Source organism: Scleropages formosus, chromosome 6 (genome assembly GCF_900964775.1).
Source record: "Scleropages formosus chromosome 6, fSclFor1.1, whole genome shotgun sequence".
Taxonomy (NCBI): domain Eukaryota; kingdom Metazoa; phylum Chordata; class Actinopteri; order Osteoglossiformes; family Osteoglossidae; genus Scleropages; species Scleropages formosus.
In genome coordinates, this window is record NC_041811.1 from 18,511,642 (window position 1) to 18,533,026 (window position 21,385).

Genomic DNA, 21,385 nt, shown 5'->3' on the forward strand with positions numbered 1-21,385 from the left:
GTGAAACATACGGGGCTACCAGCCTGCCTTGTCCAGCTCTACAAAATACCGTAGTACTTCAGAAGACACACTGACAGAATGGATAGATTCCCTTTAGCTCTCTTGGTCCAACTCTGTCGTAGTTCATTCATTCATACGGCGAAAGTGAATTCCCTCAACTCGGATACTGTTTAGCGGCAGTTCCGTCCATCCCAGAGGAGAAGCCTGGTGAACCCAAACGATCTTTACCCATTTTCCCTGCATTCCCAGCAAAGTGGAGCAAGCAAACTCCATTTCTCCCGTCTGGTATTCTGCCTGTGTATGATGACTATACTTAAGCACGTTGTGCTTATCTGCCATTCTTGCTGTGGTGTTTGTAAAGTCTTAGCATAGCAGGCTACCATTTTGCAGTGTTTCAAAGTTCTTTGTGAAATGCCAGGTATTAGAAATGACTATACAGAGCACATGTTGAGTATCAGCGATGGCTCTTGTGATGTTAGACATGCTGTATGGTGTCCTGTACTAGTGAGCTACAGGTCCTACTGTGGAAATGCATCAAACGGCAGTTCTTTCAGTAGTATCAGTAAGCATATTCATTTATGTCCATTAACAAGTCTAAATTATTGCTAAGGCTTAACAGTAGGAATTTAATACTCTTCCACTAGATAATCGCTGGCTTGCAACAGTGAGAATCATGATTAGCACACAAATACCATTAACAGATATTCCTGAATCATAAAGAAGGTTTGACAAAGAAGCCTTATTATTATTATGCGATCATTTATCTTTGCCAACGCCCTGCAAGCTCAGCCCTGTGGCAGCCATTAAAAGTGAATTCACCCTACTCATAACACAGTAATTGGACCCATACCACAGTCTGAAAGGCCTGTTTGGAATTAGGAGCCTAAATCAGCTCCCTTTCAGCTGCAGAGAACTGGCAGCATGTATCCAAACAAAACCCAGATTATTTAACCGCAGTGCAATTGTTTACCGGGCAACCCTCAACGTGTGGCTTTGTTGAGAGCGGGGCGTCCATGACGAGCAGGAGGCCGGACTCAAAGGCTTGTAGAACAACACCATTTATTTGTTTCAGAAGGAGCACAAATCATTTTTTGGCATCGCGGAAACGTTGCACGCATTGTGCACGCTACCGCACAACTTCATTCCCTTGATAAAGAACAATGGACAACGCAGGAGGCACACGAGTGATGGAGGCTCCAGGAAAAAAAAAAAAAATTTCCCACAAGGAGGAGGCCGATCAACAGACAGAGCAGGTGAACGGGTTTCTCTTTTCCGTAAATTGCGATCGCAGAAGGGAACATAACAGAAGTCAGTTGAAGGAAAAAAGTTAGCGTTGCACTTCCAGATGGAAAGCACCAAGTGGTAGCGGCCCTTTTGGTCACTTTTCCAAATCCAACACGCAAGGAATCCCTGCAGGAAAGTGAGACCATGTAGTTTGCGGCAGCCGCTGAATAACGTCAAGTACTGTTTTTCGCGACAGGGAGCCCAAAATTGTTGACCAAAGCTTTGCTTTGACTTCACCAAAGTCATCTCAACAGACCTGTCGTTGAGGCCAGGAAGAACATGTGGGCCACTGTCCTGTTTTTGAACGCACACAACCTGGAGTTTACAAGTATGGTGTCACGTTGCCGTGGATACAGTGCCACATCACTCCTTGTTCACGTCGAGTCCGCTGACGTCCACCTGCATCGGCCGGGACCTGCCGAGTCGCTGCGTTGTTATGGGAATATGGACCGAGCGGCATTCCCAGCTTGGGAACCGGGTCCTCTTCAAGTCTGGACAAAGGGCATTGTGGGACATTATCAAAGCCCTCCATGCTCACATCTCCCAAACATGTTTCTTCCTCTTTCTTCCATTTTTAGCAGCAAAGGGCTTGTTCATTGTTTACCCTCTGCACACAATGCTGCCTGCATTGCCAAGGTCAGCGCCAGGTTCCCCTTGGTAGGAAAAGTCAAGATGTGTTCCGTTAGCCGACAGGAACCCGACACTTTTTAATCCTTTCTTCGGGCACTGAAACATACTGTTACACGTTAGTTTGTGTGACCAAAAAATCTTTACGATAAGACTTCAAGATTGATTTAAAGCCAAGATTACAAGGGCGTAAATTATTCAGAAATGCTGAGGTGTTTTTACAGAAATCCATGATATGTAAGTACCGGGGATCCCAAAGCCCTTTGCACTGAACTGATGCGATTTCCCATCGCTGAGGCCAATGTGGTCCACTACGCGTTTTTGGCTCGACACCAAACTTAACCTCAGTTTGTTTGCCAGCGATGAGGGGGACTCACTCCTACCATCCCAGCTGCTCCGCCGGTCACTGCGTTCACACCTGCCAGTTATGTTCCTCCAGTGGAAAGCGTTGTCATATTATATTGCACATCTCTCACAGGTTTCCGAGTCGTGTATCAAAAACATGTTACACTTACAGCAACGTTATGGCACCGAGCATTACATACATACATAGATGCATACCTGCATCACAACACAGTAAATAACTAATAAAAACAAAAAAAAGAGAATTTTTACTTGGACACAGGTTTAGAATCTCTTACCCCAGACTCAGTGACGCAAGGCCTTGGATTACGAAACAAACGTTAACTTCACGATTCCGCTGCATCGCATTCTCTGCGATTTGCTGAGTATCTTCATTATTTATGTACTGTTTTCCAGACTTTTATAAATCATACGGTTGTGGCCTGCCATGTCTATTACCAGTTACGGTATATTTACGAGCCCTTTGAACCCAAGGGTGATGTATATCCTCCAGTTTGACCATAACTATGTCCTGTAAATGCTTTCAAGCAAAGGTGCACACCTGCTGTCAGCTTGACCATTCACAAGATTTATCCTTTGTTGCCCTGTCTGTCTTCTAGGTAAACCAGCTACATAAATCCCCCCCCCCCCCCCCCCCCCATGGTTATAGGAAGACCTCAGCAAATAACCCTTTTCATGGCACACAGTGCAGTGGGCTGGATTTGAAAGATCAGTTCCAGTCTCGGTTTCAAGTTGAGCAATCTGTCCATTGGCGACCTGGCTGCCGACAGCCAAAACCCTGACTCGTGGCTCTTAGAGGTTACTAGTGCCCAACATTACAAAACGACACGCGTGGACTGGAAGGGGAACCGAATCGTACACCTGCACTTAAACACCGAGGCGTTTGAGGTTTCCAGGCACTTTCTTGTTTCACTGCTGCCTTCCTTCTGTCTGTTTTTGGGAACTCTCAGTACATGAAATGTCATCAAAATATTTTAAAAAATTCAGCCACAACAAATGCACCCCAAAAACTCAAAACATCAGTGGGAAGTTGCCTGCAAAAATGCAGTTCTAGCCTAGTAAGTACAGACACGGGTCTGCCCATCATTTTCTGAAGGTTGACTCCACAAAATATCTGATTGATGTGACCAGTCCGGTTTAAAAAAAGTATAGCAAATACAGAACGAGTGAAACTGTTTTAATTAGAGGAGATAATACAAATGAAACTAAACTGCTGGTGACATTTGTCTGGACCCTTGGGGGAGAATCTGCAAAACATTCTGTCATATCTGGGAGTAATTGAGCAGATTTTGTGGACACAGCGCTGATGGAACAAGCTGGATCTATGGTATAGCATGAGACTCTGGCGGTGAGTCACCTCTTGGTCCCTGAACCGCAGCAAAATTCATACAAGCTGCAGTTTTTTTTCTGGGGGGGGGGTTGCAGAATATCATCCCCCCAGATGTGCTGGAAGAAAAACCGACAGTTTAGTTAGTATTCACTGTTCCCAGTAACGCAGCTTGAAAATGGAGCAAAGTCATTTATCGCAAATACCGTGCCAAAAAAATAGGTGAACCCCAAAGCAGATGGAAAGGCACAGTTTATAACCCCTGACATTCATAAGGACTCATTTCTTTCAATCAGTGGGGGGAAAAAAAACAGGGTTCTTGAAGCAACTCCTTGCTGAAAAGACAGGGATCAAGAAGAAGCACATCCAGGGCTGATGGCTCAGGCCTGATGGCCTCTCTAGTGACTGGCAGACTCCAGTGGTAGAGTGCTGCATCCAGGTATTCGTACCTTCTCCTTCCGAGCGAGCCGGAGACTGAAGCCTGCCTAATAGGATACACATATCCGCTCCTCCGTACAAAAAGAACAGAGCACAACCATTCCTGTTCCAGTCCCTCTCGGCGGGTGATGTCTCATCTTCATCAGTGGGATGAAGTCTCTACACAGGTTTCTAAATTTCCAGGCCAATGACACAATGGCGAACAACACAGGAGCATAAAGACAAAAGAGAGAAACACAGGACTATTCTACCTCTTGATGATCACGTTTTTTTCTGCACTGAAGGATAAAAGAATGTGTTGCTGTCCACAGGGGATTTGTATTCTATTATCCTCCAAACAGCACTTTTAACTTGGTTCTCTCAAGTGGTGACCAGCAGTTGGCACAACGCATCACAGGTACATTTCTAATACATTTCAAGGGTCAAAGAATCATCTCACTCTTTACATCTACATTCGGTAGCTTTGCGAACTGAGGATGAACCGTGGACATTTAAGATAATAGTAGTGGTTTCCTAGTTCAAATTCTTCCGTCCAGCAAACACCAGACTGGTAACCACTTACTGAGAATCTACTGAGCGTTGCTTTTCAAGGGTGGAGGGGACAAAAAAAAAAAGTTGGGACACAAAATCCCACACGGCAAGACGTTCTGTACAGTATATACAAGCTAGCGCTCCACTCTGTGTGTCAAGACAGCTGGCACCGACAAAAGACCGAATAACACGTGGACAAACGGCGTCCGTGCAAAGGAGAAACAAACAAAGCGAAAAGAGCGACCGAAGAAACAAACAGAGCAGTTAAGAATGTTGGTAGTCTTAGTGGTACAAAAATGTCTTGATCCCTTTAATGAGTGACAAAGGCGCTGGTTTTCCAGGGTGCTGGTGGGGTGGCAGGGCTTCACAGCAGACAGATGAGGCTCTTGCCCTCTTCGATCTCTTCCTGCACCTTGTCGCTGGAGGTGGCGATCTCGGCCTGCGCGGAGAAGACGGCGCAGATGAAGGTGAGCGCCGTGCCGCCGATGGCTGTGTAGAAGGCCCAGCCCAGCGAGCACTGGCCCAGCTTGTAGGGAGAGGCATCTGGGCCACAGTAGGACTGCACCTTGTCTGAGCCCCAGCCAGCTGGGTATAGCATCAGACCCAAGATCAGGAACAGCCCTGGGGAGACACAACAGGGACATTGCCATTCGGTCCGCCAGCCGCACACATGAGCCACCAACAGACCGTGCCGCGTTCCCAGAAACGGACGTCAACCGATATCTTACTGGCAACGGGAAGAATTAGTTTTAGAGACTTTACTGTCTGTCCTTCTCAACAGTTAGTTTTAAAGCTCGTGTTTTTTTTGGTTGGCAAAAGATGCCTGCTGCATAATGGGACCCTTCTTTGTACGGTAGTGCAACTGAATAAAGGATCCGGAACTGATGCCGATAACATATTGCGACTGCCAGCTCTCATTGTTTAATATGTTGATTTTGAATCATCTGAAGAATTAAAAGGCAGGAAAAAATGTCCAACAAAAACAAACTGGAGCTAAATTTTGTACAAACTGTGAGAGCTTAAGCCAACATCCACTTGAGGTTTTTCACTGCCTATAGTGTTCATGTGTCGTTACATAACAAGGGAGGCTTATTTTTCCTCAACACCACGAGACTGTCTGGACACTGAAAAAGATAGCAATCAAGGTGAGCTGATGAAAGATAATTGTCAGGCAGAAGAGCGGGGAGCAGGGGTGCTTTCTTTCACCATTCCAAGGTAAACAATTTCATTAAATCAAAATATTTCCTGTTCCACTGAAAGCTGTTCACGTTTCCTGTTGCTGTGGGTCATGAATAGATCTTCAGAGAGCCGTACTTTGACTTTTTCCACAAGACTCAATGCATTTTGGACTATGGGTGACACACTACTTGACCTCCTCCAAGATAATCCTACACAGATGGGAAGTGAAATCGTAAAATGGATATAAATTAAGGTCTCATCTGAGGTCAAGCCATATCCTTTTGTTGCTTTCTATACGGACATAGTGGGCCTATTGTGTATTGTTCATTTCCAGTAAAGAATCAAGGTCTGAGACGATTATGTTCTCAGACCAGCAGTCTAGATCAGCATAACCCGTGAACATACAAACGAGCAGTTCATGCTCACTGAGCGGCGGTAACTCAAAAACAGCAGTAATGAGAACACTGACATGCCTTGTGATCCTTCTCTTCACACCTGCACGAGAAAGTGACTCACCTCACTGAGGCCGAACCTCACAGTACAGAGTATTAATCTGTCAGCATCTCCATTACCGACTCAGCTTTTTCCTAACTCATCAACACAGTCTAGTTGTGAGAACTCTTGCCTTTGGATTCAGAAGCTGTAGGTTCTAATCCCACCTACTGCTCTAATAGCCCTGAGCAAGGTACTATAGCTTGAATGGTAAGTCATTGTAGGTTTCTTAACGATGGTAAGTTGCTTTAGAGAAACATGCCAGCTAATTGAATAAAAATGAATGTCACATATCTTCTCGTGGTGAAAATAAAAAGAATATTGCACATCAGAAATATGTCAATATTCAGAAAAATATCTTTTCATGACCTTCTCTCCTTTTTGGTATCCAGACAACCAGGAATGTAACAGCAGAAAGCTATACTTCTGATTTTGTTTCATACTGAACATGAAAAGAATTCACTGGGCTTTTCTCAAAAAAAAAAATAATGGTGACATTACATGTGAGATAGCCATATTGTACACAGTTTGTAGGTCTGAGAATCTGACCCACATTCGGTGGTATGGGATCCTGTGTTTTTCACGCACCTCTCTTGGAAGCAAGCCATATTAAACACAAAACTAGCAAAACTGGAAAAGGTAGGCAAGCTCTCCTCCGATCACTGACTGCTGCTGACTTCCCGTGTGCGCGGATGGATTGGATCTCTTCGCGAGACTACTGATCCACTTACATAGGCTGTTCCGGGAACCCTTCTTGACGTGAGCTGGGGATACACGGGAGATATGAAGGTCCTTAGAAATCTAAAGGACAACTGACACACGGTTGGGTTCCTGTTGCAGCAGACAAATTTATTGAGCCGAGTTATAAAGTCAAACATATTTTAACAGAGGAACTGGAAATCCTGAAGCAGCCAAGTTCTGGCAGCATTTCAGGTGCTGCTTTGTTATGATCTGCAGAACATCTCACCTACCTAATGCAATGTAGTAACTTATACAATTTTATCATTTATAGTTTCAGCATAACAGAAACAGTAGCATATGAAGCATTCCAGAAACAAGATTATTTGTTCCTGTTGTTTAGCATATCAAATTATGCTACTATATTTGGGAGAAAACACTGATCTTCACGTGTAAGCCCGCAGAAGCAATCCCAAGAAGGAAAAACTACACCTTGACTAACTATGGCTATCTAGGTGAAAGGTACCACAGCCAATTATTCAGAAATGGCAGTCTAACTCCATAGTTTTCAATCAAAATTTCAGAATGCTTCAGGATTCAACATGTATTGCACTGGCAGCCATACGCAGACAAATCCATAAAAACAAGTTGGCCTGCCAGGTTCCAGGTCACATGAAGCAGTCAGTTTTTCCAGTGGACTTGCACTCTATCTAATCCCCTGTTATTCACAGCCGTTAAATATATGTGTGACGGACAGCACAAGAGGAAAATCAGGGTTTGGATATGCTTGGCTGGGACACATTACGAGGAGAGGTGTCTGGCAAGACATTTGTTTACTCTGTGTGAGTTCTACATAATATCCCCATCAGTAAGAAAGTACCACGCAGATGACACAAGGACCAGGAGACGTTCAGTAGTGCCAACTGCAAGTCTGCAGGGTCAGTGCGTGCGCTTTGCTTGAATGATGCAGGTGTGGTATTTACATCAAGTGTGAACAGTCTGCAGTTCAAGCTGCCCACAACTGAAGCTTTCCAACTAGACTAAGGGGAAAAAGGTAAAAACCTTTGAAAAAGGCAGTGAGGGTATTCCACAGTTCAAAATCATGCTGTTCGGAATGCATGGTGCACCGGTCTTCCATTCCTTGTTTTGGTCAGGGCCACATAATGCCATCCTCTAACCAGCCATTTCGATCACCTTTATTCCTCCTGTTCTTTGTACTCAGTCAAACGTACTTATGCAGCGAAATGGAGGCTTAGCCCAATGCCTCAGCTACCATATCTGGAAAGGAAGTATTTATAGTTTCCTGTGTTGGCTCTGTTGAACCCATTGATTTTGCACAGGATTGGGGTGCTCGCTAGGAATGTCTGTAACGATCGATTTCCTTCCCTTCTGGCTTTCAAGAGGTGCGGCAGGGAAAGTTGAAAAATGCCATGTGTGGCCCATCTGAAAGTACTGCAACCATACTTTCTTGTTTCACTTTGTGAATAACTTCGCTATTGGTACTTTTTTAAATCAAATCTCCTCAGGAAATCATACAGATGATGCCCAAAAGAAATGCTTACGGTCTGCTCAGCACTGCCACAGATCTGCTCCTCCAGCAGCTCACGTGGTTTCCATTCTGCTAGCCTTCGAACCTCCCCTGAGGACCAAGAGCCTTTGCTCACCATACACGTATCACCTCAAATGCGGAAATGAAAACTAGGTCATAAATTCCTTCCACATGTTACTTTGCTTGACAAGCCAGACAGTCTCTGGTAAGCAGTGGGAAGGTTGTGTGGTTTCAATTCTCTGAGCACCCTTCTCCTTGGAGAAGAACCCTGAGCTGAGATTTCGGGTCTTGCAGCAGGGGGTTCGGCAACAATGCTCATGGCCTTGGAGCCATGGGGAAAGAGGGCTTGGACCTGGTGGTACATCCCTATTTGTAAGCCTTGGCCTTCTTCCTATTCCAACCAAGAATGACTTTATACTTGTTCTGAAGTGAGCACACAAGAACTCATTAGATCACCGTCTCCAAGCTCTCGGCAAGCAGCACTCTCATAACTCCAATGACCTTAGAAGGACCATGAGCTTCGGCAGCCATGCAGTCCAGTACCCTGACGTGAACTACTAAGAGAAGCTGTTAGCATCAGGCAACGGAAAGTCAGTGTCATAGTCCTTACTAAGCCAAGAAAGAAAATTGTAAATGTCTTCCTCAGTTCATCCTTTTCTTTTGAATTATTTTTTGATCTCAGTATTCATAATGCAGAACACGTATGACATTCTTGTCCACATTATATAGAGAGAAACAATATAATCGACTCATGGCCTTGCATTACATTCAGCCACAATGAATTCCTGCGTCTGACATTAAAGTAAGACCTTAGTAACAGTTCGGTGCTCTTTCTACCAGCCTGATGACATTTGGTGGCAGCAGAGGCCCCTTCGGTACACTATAAAACTGTGATTACAAACCTGTGTGTAAACAACCCCCGCTGGCAGAATACGATCAGGACAGATTCTGTTTCTCGGACGTTTACTTCTCTTCATTTCACTCCCCCAAAACCACTGTGTCTCCTCTTAAAACGTTGCCGACTCGAGCTGACTGTGCAAGCTTGGCTTCTCAAATATCGTAGGGTACCTCTCTCTAACTAGAAGTCCCTCTCCACCCCCAACGCAGCACGCTAGCAAAGTCCATGAGAGATGGGTGAGGCCGAGTGTTCATGCCAGCTGCGTCGTCAGAGTTTTCGCTGTGCCTTATTCTCTCCTGCCACGCTTTCCCTTGTGGTCCTCATGAGCCACAAAAAAGCAGTCAGGGCACTCGCGCTCTGTCCATAAATTAGCAATGCTTTTTCACTCTAGAACTCAAGCACATGTGTAATTCAGGGTCAGCGTTACACTTTGTTCTGCTTTCACAAAGCTGGCAAAGTCACTTTTTCACTCTCTCTTCTTTCCATGTCAGTCATAAGCAGCTCTTTCAATATCTGTCCAAAATTTTTTAACTGGATGCGAAAGTTAAATGCTCAGTTATTCAATCAAGATGAAAAAAAGCTAAAGAAATGTTTTAGTCCCTTCTAGTGTGGTTATCTCTGTCTTACACATGAATAAAAATACAAAAAAACAAATGTGCAGCTGAATTGAGTAATACCAAATAATGCAGCAAAATACATGTTCACTAACATCTTAAAGAATGGGGGACTATACAAGTAAGTAGCCCTACAAAAATTTTGGTGGGTGCGAGAAATGAAACGAGGTTGTGTATGCAATCATCATTTATTGGGCGACAAATCACGGCACCCTACAGATTCAACAGAATCGTACACGGCAAGAACAGGGCGATGATGCGAGAAATATGATACGTGGTTGCTGCATCGTAAGCCGTTCCAAATTTCTTACGAAGACCATGTCGACGCACGAGCCGCCGAGCGTCATAGGCGCCGTTGTCGAGGTGAGCCACAAACCGAATGTACCTCGGTCTGAATTTAGGTCTTCCTGCCGGCACGATACGTGTCCGATAGCGAGGCTCTCTAGCTACGAACTGAGGTGCTGATGTCAACGCTATGACATATGGTTCGAACGTGGTGACATCTAACGCAATGCGCGGCAACTCCATAACCTCCGTAACCTAGCGAGGAGAAAGACGTAGTTCTACGTCGAAACTTCAGGCATCTGACAAGTGACACCTAGCGCAGGTACAAAGTGTCTGCATTTCCTCCTGCAATCTGACCCTAAAAGAACATGGTAAAACTAACAGGATGGGGGGGGGGGGCTTCCCAGTACTCCACTAAGCAGGACCTGCTGCATGTTGCAAGAGCAGCTGCCTCCCCCAGCAACAGTTTCCTGGGGGCCAGGAAAACAAAAGCAGGGTAGAGACCAGCTGCAACTGCTAGAGGTGATGAACCGCGGTCCTCCCTGCAAAGCCAAACGCCCGACCGCAAGCTTTCATTTCCCAAGTCGTAAGAGATTAACTCTCATACTGCATGAGGGTCCCACACAAAATGACTCACTTGCTCAAATAAAAAAAAATGTCAGCTGAACAGTATTTGACACAAAAGCAACTCTGAGACTGACGGTTTCACTCCTCGTCAGTGATCACGGTGGTCGTTTCATTTGTTTGTTGTGCCTGGCAGTCCGGCGCAAATGTTTTAAGATGAAAATGAGCAAAGAAAAGTGTGTCATCGCCACTGCCCAGAGGTTTTCCAGCATGTGTCTGGGATCAGCTTGCAGATTTCCTGTAATGCATTTTCTCCCCAATAGCACATGACTTCGGAGCTAAGGTGGAAAGTTTTCCAGACCGTAGCCTTCATGTCAGTATTTTACAATTGTCACTGAAATTGTTTGTGAAATGTATCTAAAGCATCACTTACAGTTGCATGCTACATATTGTTAAAAAATAACCTATTTTTTGCATGGAATAGAGGACTCTCCTAATGTTGTAGCCTCCTCCTGCTAATTCCCACCACATCTGGGCTTGTGTTGGGATTCAGCTGTTGCTGATGTGGAAACATCTGCATGGTTTTTGTGTTCTGCCCATCACAGATGTCAAAAATGCTATTTAAAATCAGAGTCAACGTGTTAAACCCCAGACAACACTCCCATTGCCAGTGGGCTTCAAACTCAGTCACTATCCTATGTAGTTTGATGACTGCTAAAAATTTGAAGTAGACGATGATTCAAGCTGCTCAAACACAAACAACACACCATTCAAAGGTCAACTGGGACAAAAACACTCCAGATTAAGAAGTGAACATGTATATCTTGTGATTTAGCCCATTCTTTTGGAATTACACACCTATACTTCTACAGGCACAACAGTTTGTGATATTAAAAACTGACATGATCTTGACTCGTTTACTGAGCTTATTATATTGAGTTATTAAAAATTTCTGAATGGGAACCCCCGTGAGGGTCAATGGCAAACCGCTTAAAACACGGTGCTGCTTGAAAATATGCAAACCCCTTGTGTTCCTTAGTTTTACTACAAAATCGTTATTAAATGAGAGCAGTCTTTCTCATCTGAAAGGTGTGTGACTACCAGTTCCAAATGTTGCTTTAAAGGAAATCATGTGTGTAGGAGAAAAATGTGCTGCAGGTGCAAAAATAGGTGAAGCCCAAGTTGCATTGGCAAAACCAAGTAGGTAAATATGATTTACGCACCTAATCCTATTTATTTCTTTTACAACTAATATTTTATAAAAGAATAACGAACAGCCCAGTAGGGTTCACATACTTTCAAGCAGCACTGTAAGTGGTCTTCTAAATGTGATCTGGCTAAGGATCTCCAACTTCTATAAAATTGTTTCCCCGTCTAGTGAATGCATGCAATATATCTACGAATTTATGTATGCAAGAGATATAATTCCCGTCTTTTCAATTAAATTTGCTGCATGCATATCAAACAGTTGTGTATATTGTATGTGAAGTCATTGTGTTCTCCCTCTTCTATCTGCGAGGTGATGAAAAGCGCTTGATGAGGCTCGTAATGTTTTATTTGCTGCGTTCTCGTGACGCTCGGGGCTCCAGGCATAGAAGCACATATGCGAGCCTTCGTAAGCTCGCACATCTTGATAACCTGCTGACTGACTGACTTGCCATCCAGCTGCTGTTGCCATAAACCTACCGCAGATCACACCAATTACCACACCGAAATCCCTGAATCAGGAAACGCACTTGCAGAGTGGACCTTTCAGCCTCTGCAGACGCCAGCCTGAATAAGGCAGAAGAGTTGAGCCGGACCGTCAGCTGTATGCTCATGGCTCTGCAGCTCGGGCTGACAGCTGACAGATAAGACATGTAGCATTTGAGTGGCTGTCAGAGTAACAGTGAGGCTCCATGGAAATTATGAACATTGTTACAGGACCACACAGCAGATGATCATTTAAATTTATTTATTTAGCAGACGCTTTTCTCCAAAGCGACTTCCAATGAACTCTACGCAGTGTTATCAGCCCGCACACCTTCTTCACCAAGGTGACCTACACTGCTAGATACACTACTTACAATGGGTCACTCATCCAGACTTCATACTCTCTCTGTCACTCGCACACTTTGAGTGAACCTGAAGAGCATGTCTTTGGACTGTGGGAGAAAACCCACACAAACACGAGGAGAACATGCAAATTCCACACAGACTGAGTGGGGGTCAAACCCACATTCTCTCACACCACCCAGGTGTTGTGAGACAGCAGCACTATTCGGTGTGCCACCGTGCCCCCCATGTTGTGGGATGCAGGACACACTGTGTATCAAATCTCAGTTTTCAATGCCTTCGGTGTGAGGAAGGAGTTTGGGTATTTTGCTGAACACACGGGAGTAGTAAGCTGAATGTCTGTCTTTTTTTGCTTGTTGTGACCTTGTGTACGGGTAATTCCACTTTATTATAGAGTCAGATGCAGTGTAAACTATATCCCATCTATTTCTGAGATACTGCACAAACAGTGGATAACATTTTATCATACAACATAAAAAAACTCCCTGGAAGGAAGAGCTTTGATTAAGAAATCAGTGCTTTACAGTCATGACTATTTACAAAGAGAGACCACAAACATAAGCCCTGATCAGGTGTTTGCTGCCCAAATACACAGCAGTTGTATTTCACTTTCACTTGAGGTCAGAATACTTTGTGGGGGCGACCCAAATAGCAGTTCAAAAACCAGGGAAACAATGAAGTGTCCCCTTGACTGGGGGTGAAATTGCCATGTTGGACGAGAACAGCATTTAAACGCAGGACAAATACCATGCAGTTCTCCAAGGAAAACCGAACACACAGTGCAAAGTTTGCCAGGAGAACAGTACAATCTGCAGAACAATGAAAAATACACCTCCCCCCCATCCAATGGAAGCATGTGTCCGTTTGAGGCGGATTTTGGGAGCATTTAATTTTGGATGCATATATGCAGTGAAGCTATGGGTGACAGGATCACTGACCTCAAACTCAACTGTCTGCATTTTCAGAGAGCTGCATGCTTTACATATATATGCGCGGTGGCGCAGCAGGTTTGACCGGGTCCTGTTCTCCGGTGGGTCTGGGGTTTGAGTCCCGCTTGGGGTGCCTTGCGACGGACTGGCGTCCCGTCCTGGGTGCGTCCCCTGCCCCTCCAGCCTTACGCCCTGTGTTGCCGGGTTAGGCTCTTGCTCGCTGCTTCAGTCAATGTGCGTGTGTGTATGTATGTATGTATGTATATATATAATATAGATAGACAGGTATAATTGCAATTGCTTTTTCACTTGTAATTAAACAGATGTACCAGACCCAAAATGGTATGATCAGCATGTCAGTGCACATGTGCAGGTGAACAGTGACTGTGGTGGAGTTAGACCCCCTCAGTTTTAATCACTGACTTCAGAACGTGGATGGAGTAACTTCCCAGGGCGTCTCGAGTTCTCACGGGTCAGCAAGGTCAAATTCTCAGCCAGCTCTCAATAACGCTGCTTAATAATATTAACCGAACGGCCCGTCTGATCTCATGCCCCTGTGCCTCGCTCTTGACAGGAAATTACCTAGACAGACTCAATTATCTCTCAACACTGAAACCAGGGATAATCATGTGGAACTACGAGTCATACTAAACATACTCCATGTAATAAATTACAAGAATCAACATATAATAATTGCTAAAAAAATCCTTGTTAATTACAGTCAATATTGGTATCGATCGGTTTCCAACTGATTATTACTCCGAACTACTAGATGTAAAAAATGTATGGAATTGTAAAACAGAAGGGAGGAACAGCCATACAGTATGAAAAGATATGATTGCGAGATCCCCCTCCCGGCCCTGCGGTCTCCTCCCACTCCCCGCCCACAGCCCCCTGGCCAACTGCCCTCTGTATGACCAGCAGATGTGCACGAGACACGAAGATCCCACACGCCCTTTCCAACGGCAGCTGATGGAGCGTCCGAGGCTGTGGGAAAAGGCACAGTGACCCACTCTCCATTATTCATTAGCAGACAATACATCGGACCGCTGCCACAAATCAAACGGCGGCGCTTCCCCTTGCCGGAGAACACCGGCCGACTCAAGAACCGGTAAATATTTGGGACAGTGAGAACCTTGGCAACTGCACCCAGAGGTGGTGACTCCCACAGCAGATTCGGCACCCCTTGCTTAACCCTTGCCTTACCTTATGTTTCTCAACTACACTGTGAGCACAAGTCAGGCAATGTCACAGAGCATTCCATAAGCATCAACGTTCTCTCAAGCAAACTGTCAACACTGAGAAATGGCGCTGACAAATGTTTAAACGGTGCAAGGGCACAGTGATAACGTCACTTGTTCAAACACCTCTGAAAAGGCTTTTCTACCCTTGTTCACATTCCAGATTAAAGGAACTGGATGGGCTAAAGTGAAACGAAGGCAAAAGAGAAGGACCCCCAACTGGGATTTAAAATTACGTGTAAGCACAATAACTGCAGTCAGCACACAAAACAAAAAGTAGCATGTGCAGGACTCTGTAGCATCCCCCCAGGGACAGGGATGTGGGTAGAGGTGTGCGATGGGACGTTACGCTCACCTGCAATGCCCTGAAGCAGGCCGCACACATTGAAGATGCTTTTCTTCATGATGCTCTGGAAGCACATGGTGAAGACTGAGATGAAGGCCACGGCACACAGCAGCAGGATGCCGGCAGCCAGGAAGATGGCAGTCGCCTGCCAAAAGCCACTGGCGATCTCCCCAAAGTGCATGGCATAGGGTCCACAAATGATGCCGCGTCGGTGGCCCGTCACCTTGATGCAACGGCCATACAGGCCCAACGTGGGCCGATAAGGCTCCTGGGAGACATGTACCTCTGGCTTGGCCTCTGGCACCCGGGGAAAGCCCACCAGCCAGTCCGTACTCATGAAAGCAATGAGCTCTCCAAAAGCCACCACGATGCTAAGCAGGGTCCACAGCATGGAGCGGCACGTCACAATCACGTGACACATGACGCTGGTTCTGAACTCCTAGTCCAGCAGCACGAGGCCACAAGCGCTCAAGGGGGCCTTCGTTGATGGGATCGTTGCGCTGCTTGCGGTGTTCCAGCGGGGTGAAGATGGATCGTGATTCAGAGCCGAGGGACTTGGAGCAGCAAACGCATTCTACGGCAGATGCCTCCAGGGGTTTCCCACAGCTGGTCAATGATTAACGGCTTATCTTTCCACACGACGTCGTGACCTGGTGTGCTCCTTGCATTTGGCTCGGACCGCTGGCGCCTGCGCTGCTGCCTCTCGCCTTTGCTCGTCTTTACACGCCTTGCGCGGAACTACATCTTACTGGAGCAGAGTCCTCATGGCCAATCTGCTGACATCACTCCGGGAACACACCTAGGAAAGGGGGAGGCGGGCAGGGAGGGAAGGAGAGAGAGAGAGAGAGAGAGAGAGAGAGGGAATGATGATCGTGTCACAAAGGCCACTCCCAAGCTGCCTGCTGCTCTCTGGGCTCACTGCTCCCAGACCTGTTATTTATCTTCCCAAGTCTCAGGAACACCCACCACCCCTGTGGAAGTCATCAAAACCAACCCAGCATGGGGACAAGTGGTAGATCTCCTCATGTCTCAGCCCACTTTCCAAGACTTCTGGTGGAATTTTTACACACCGTGATTATTCCAGACCGATAACGGTGGGGAAGCTAGAGAGATTTATACATGTAAAAACAATTTTTAAATCTTATTGCACTTCGAGGACCATATTTCTTACATTTATTTATTTACTTGATCGTTTTCTCCGAAGCCACTTATAAAGCTAAGCGTTACCAATTTCTACAGCTGGGAAATTTTTCTGCAGCAATTTTAAGGTAGGCACCTCATATAGGTTCTACAGCTGAAAGTGGGATTTGACCCTGAGCTCTTCAGGTCCAAAGGCAGCAGCTGTAATCACTACAGCACCAGCTGCTCCTTCTTTGCCATTAAAGATACAAGATCCAAAGAAAATCTATAAGGCCTACTGAAAATGAATGTGGTTTGGTATTTCTGTTAAGGATGATAAAATTGTTCTTGGTAAACCTGGCTTATCCAATCTGCTCCTACCCCAAAAGCAACATGAGATTCAGGTTTTTGCGGAAAATGGGATAACCAGCAGACAAGGAAAAAAGAAGCTGAAATGAATGGCAATCATTGTGAGCTTCCACACTTAAAAGAGGTCAGAGTCCTACTGCATGAGTGCAACCATAGCGGTGATTACCTGAGTGATAACATAATGTCAGATGCCTCTATAGACAAAGGGCCTTAAGAAAGATTCCTGACAGAAACTCAGAGAAGCCACGGAATGGCATGCTCGGAAAAAAATAAAACACTTCTTTGTCAAGCTGCCCTCAGAAGGAAGACTTGTGTCACATCTTAAAAATCTGCCACGCCGCAGTGCTTGGGCTTTGAAGTGTGACCCATTACGGGTATGTTTGGAGGGAGCGTGTTTTCCTTTGCACCCTCTGAAGTTCAGCGACCCAAAAATCTCATTCCCATGTTTTGATACACATTTATTGCCCGTTTCTCCGGGTAAAAGGGAATCAAGTGTCTTAGCGACACGTAGGAGAGTACTGAGATCAGGTCACCAGGATTATAAACTGGAGGGAATTGTATTACAGAAAAAGGCAGGAGTTTTCACGTCATACTGTCACCCTTACAATAACGGTTCTTCCCATTATTTCATACTCCACGAAACAGCAGTTGCAATACTAACCCCACTCCTGATCGAACCATTTTAGTCATCAGTACTTTTTCTAAAATTACAAAAAAAAATTTAACGACAATACACATGAAAAAGTTCAATGGTTGAATGAATCCCTTTAGATAGTTAACAAACTTAAGATAAACTTAACTTTTTCTCTAAGCCATCAACCGTGGAATGATTGTGAACTCCTCCACACTGTGCTTGATGTCAGAAGTGAAACAGATTTTCTTCATTGGCAAGAGCAGGGCGGGTCATGTTAGTTATTGAGGAACTTAAATTTTAAGCACTATCCCCATCCAACGAAGCAGAAAACACGTCAGTCAAAACCCCAGGCTCCGAACGTCCACCAATGCACCCCTCACACTTGAGTAACACTGAACAACTAAAAGCAGTCAGAAAACAGAAGATTCACATTATGCTGTAAAAGTCAGCTGTAGGTCAACTGTTTCTAAGTTCCGCAAACAAGGTGATATATTGAATAAACAGCCGATGTTTTGAAAATTTACACTATCCTCACCTTGGAAGACTAGTCCAGGACAAAGAAAATATGTTTGAGTCTTAATCACTGAAAACACTTCTGTTCTCTGAAGCATTTCACTGTGATTATACGAGTAGAAATATCTTCTATGGCACGGCATCTCCTGGGTTACATTCCAGAAGTTTCTCACGTGCTTGTCTGGGTTTTCCACAAGTATAGAGTAAGTCTTGCTTCATGGTGGGACAAGCAGCTCTCACACAATACCTTGGGAGCTCAAATTGTACAGTGTCCACCAGAGAAACAGACCATCTCAACAACAACAGAGTTTTAGCGAGTGAAAAACAATGCAAAAAATGTACACACAAACACAGTGGATTAGACGAATCCTTCAGGCAGATATATAATTTCTAAACATATATTCATACTGGAGAGGGAGCTGTGTGCTCCTACAAGGCCTATCATATGAATAAACTTGGTGAAGATCCAGAATGAAGACGTTTACCTGATTTATCAGTACTGTGCCCCAGTTAAATTACCAGCTAACTAGTGTTCTCCATCCACGACAATGTCAGCAACGTACGCATTCAACAGTATAATTTACACCAGCACTGCCATAGCGAAGTTGCTGCTTGCATATAAATGGACATACTGCAGCAAGGACAGGTTTGGGATCCAGTGGGGGAAAAGAGATAACGCGCAGAAGCTGTCCATAGTCAACGTTTTTTGGAACACCGGAACATAGAGAGAGGCATTAGTAAGTAACCAAGGAAATAGTGCTCTTGCTTCCGAGGGATCAAGGACTTGCACCACAAGCCAGCCTCTCGCACACTCCCCAGTGGAAGCTCACACCCTTATAGTCCGTGACATTCTCCTCCGCGGTTGCACAAATATTTTGCATTTCCCACAATTCCCATTATTTACAATAAACATCTGTTCCAGCTCAAAGTGGGAGCCCTTCGGTAGTGGAACTTTCATGAGTAGAATTATGGGAACTGGAGTCTTTAAATTCCACCATGAAGAATCCTTTTGGGAAGAGGATGATGGAGCAGACACAGCATTTTCATTCATTTATTTATGTAAATGGGAAAGAAAATGGAAAATACATTACATCTGTACAGCACTCATTAAATTTGTTGCTCTGTTGTACAAAATTAAAGATGAAAAATTATTTGTTAATTTTGTTGCAGAGTGAAATATGGCTGAATTTCTTCTATAGAATGCATTTCAGAGGACTGAGAGAGAAGCAGAGAAAGATGCAAAGCAAAGAATATTGTTAACACTCTTGTTGCTAAGAAGTGAAAGTCTAGAGCCTGTATGTAGATGTGGTGAAGGTGATTCATACTTGTAAACAGTGCATTGGAAGGTTTTACAGTGGATCCACCCATCCTTATATGCACAGCCAGTCTGGTCACAAGCATATCGTATGTTATGGTATCGACTCCCATTTACATAAAAATCTACAGACATAGAATCGTTTGGAGAGCTTGAACAAAATATAGTCTCGACAGATGGGAGCAGCAGCTATCCTAATAAAGAGACACATTAGCTTTCTTGCTCTGATGATCTGATCAAATGCAAACTCCCACAGAGACTATAGGTGAATTCTGCTTTGTGGGATTTTGCCCCAAACAAAAAAATCTGCATGCACTATGTGTCACATGCATCCTCCATCAATGGCAGCAGGGGAGACATAAGGAAATGGTGCTTGCCAGTCTGTGGAGCGCTCAAAGCCGTGAGGTTGTCATGGCACTGGAAGGAAGGCTAAGGAAAGGGGCTGACCCGCCCTCCGTTCCGCCCTACCCACCCGGGCATAAGCGCGGCTCAACTTTCCAATATAAACATCACAATGTTTTCCCTCCAGCGGTGTGACATGGCAATCCGGCACGCCACAGCTACAAGCATAAAATAAATAAAATCAACATGAAGAGCGTTTCGCCCATGGACTGGTGTTTACACTGAACAGACAATGCAGCACGCATTAGTGATGCTGACATTGTTCTCGCACCATAGCAACAAGAGGCATCATGTTGATCATAACCCTTTTGTTTTAAAACAAGAGGCTCATTCCGGACGAAGTCCCAAGGCTTCTGAACGGCTCATCTACGTACCTGTAAGTTCACTGCACACTGGTAACATACGTCTGGATATAGGACATTGGTGCCATCAAAAAAAAAAGAAAAAGAAAAAAAGCTTCTTGGAAGCAAGGTGACAGACAAAAATATGAGCCACGGCAGGCCACGGAAGTCTGTTAAAAATGGGCTGCCAAGGCTATGAATAAAAAGTAGGCCTGCCAAGGCAACACTCTCGGCCGAGGCGCTCCCTTTTCAAGTTAGCCTCCTTCCTTTCGGCCGCATTTAAAGTACTGACCGCAAAAACACTAGCTGCCTGAGAGCACAATGCGGAGAGTGCAGCGCGGCTTCGAGACATCATAAACGTGATTCATGGCGTTGCGTCTGCTGCGATTCTGTGTGCGAGTCTCAAAGTGGAAAAGTGTGTGGGTGAATGGAAAGGTTATATCTGAGATCTGCACAGAACTGGCAAGAAAGGACGAAAAGAGACGAGAAGTTTAAAGCCTGCATCAGTGCATTTGTTCCCAAGAGGAAGGAATTAATACTGGAATTTATTGGCGTTTTTCCTTTTGATTCGATCTTTTGGACCTACACTGAAATCGACTTTCACAGGACAAGCAAAAAGAAGGGAAAAGAGGGGAAAAAAAAAATCCCAGTCACATGACTAAGTAGTTCTTTGGCTGTGATTACACAGTGGTGGAAGAGATCTGGAATGTTCCAACTGGGAATGAAGTCACAAGGTTCCATTCTTTTTTCCTCCTCTGCCTTCCTTAATGAAAATCCCAAACATAAACTCAAGAGTCTGGGAGCAGGAAACCTTTGTCAGTGTGTGTGCTGCTCCACTGTCTCGTTCAGAAAGGTCCCGAATGGTGTTTGTCTCCCTCCCGCCAACATCCCGCGCAGTGGGGGGGGATAAGTCTTCTTTAGTGAGGTCAGACCCAAGGGGAGTGAGTGTGTTGGGCTTAGGTCACCCATGAATCATTTTTGTTTGAGAGACCAAATGAAAGGGATGAGAGGAGTTTAAGGACAGCCTGAGTGAAGTGTCTGACCACAGTCACACAGTACCAACAGCCCCCCGTGTCCCAGAGGAAAACAGTCCCAGATATCTGACTAGATCTGGGTTGCTTTGTGTCAAACTCAGATGAAGTCATAGGGATGGGCTGAGCCACCAACAATCTGGAAAAAATCAATAACGCATAAAACAGCATCATTCACAAGCTCTGTAGGAGGCAGATGGGGGGGGAAGCGAGCATCTCACTGAGAGCCTGACCTTTGTCCTGCTGCATGAAGGACTACAG

General features: G+C 45.0%; 1 protein-coding gene across 4 annotated transcripts in view; it reads right to left on the minus strand.

Annotated features, from left to right (window-relative positions):
* Positions 1 to 2,904: 2,904 nt before the first annotated feature.
* Positions 2,905 to 21,385, minus strand: part of lhfpl2a (LHFPL tetraspan subfamily member 2a) — a 50,578-nt gene continuing 32,097 nt past the window's right edge. For all 4 annotated transcript variants that reach the window (XM_018736639.2, XM_018736638.2, XM_018736641.2 and 1 more), the window contains exons 2-3: positions 15,410 to 16,199; positions 2,905 to 5,191 (exon numbers count right to left, since the gene is read on the minus strand). In XM_018736639.2, the coding sequence (XP_018592155.1) occupies positions 4,935 to 5,191; positions 15,410 to 15,821 (669 nt within the window). In that variant the 5' untranslated portion in view covers positions 15,822 to 16,199 and the 3' untranslated portion in view covers positions 2,905 to 4,934. The remainder of the gene's footprint in view (positions 5,192 to 15,409; positions 16,200 to 21,385) is intronic.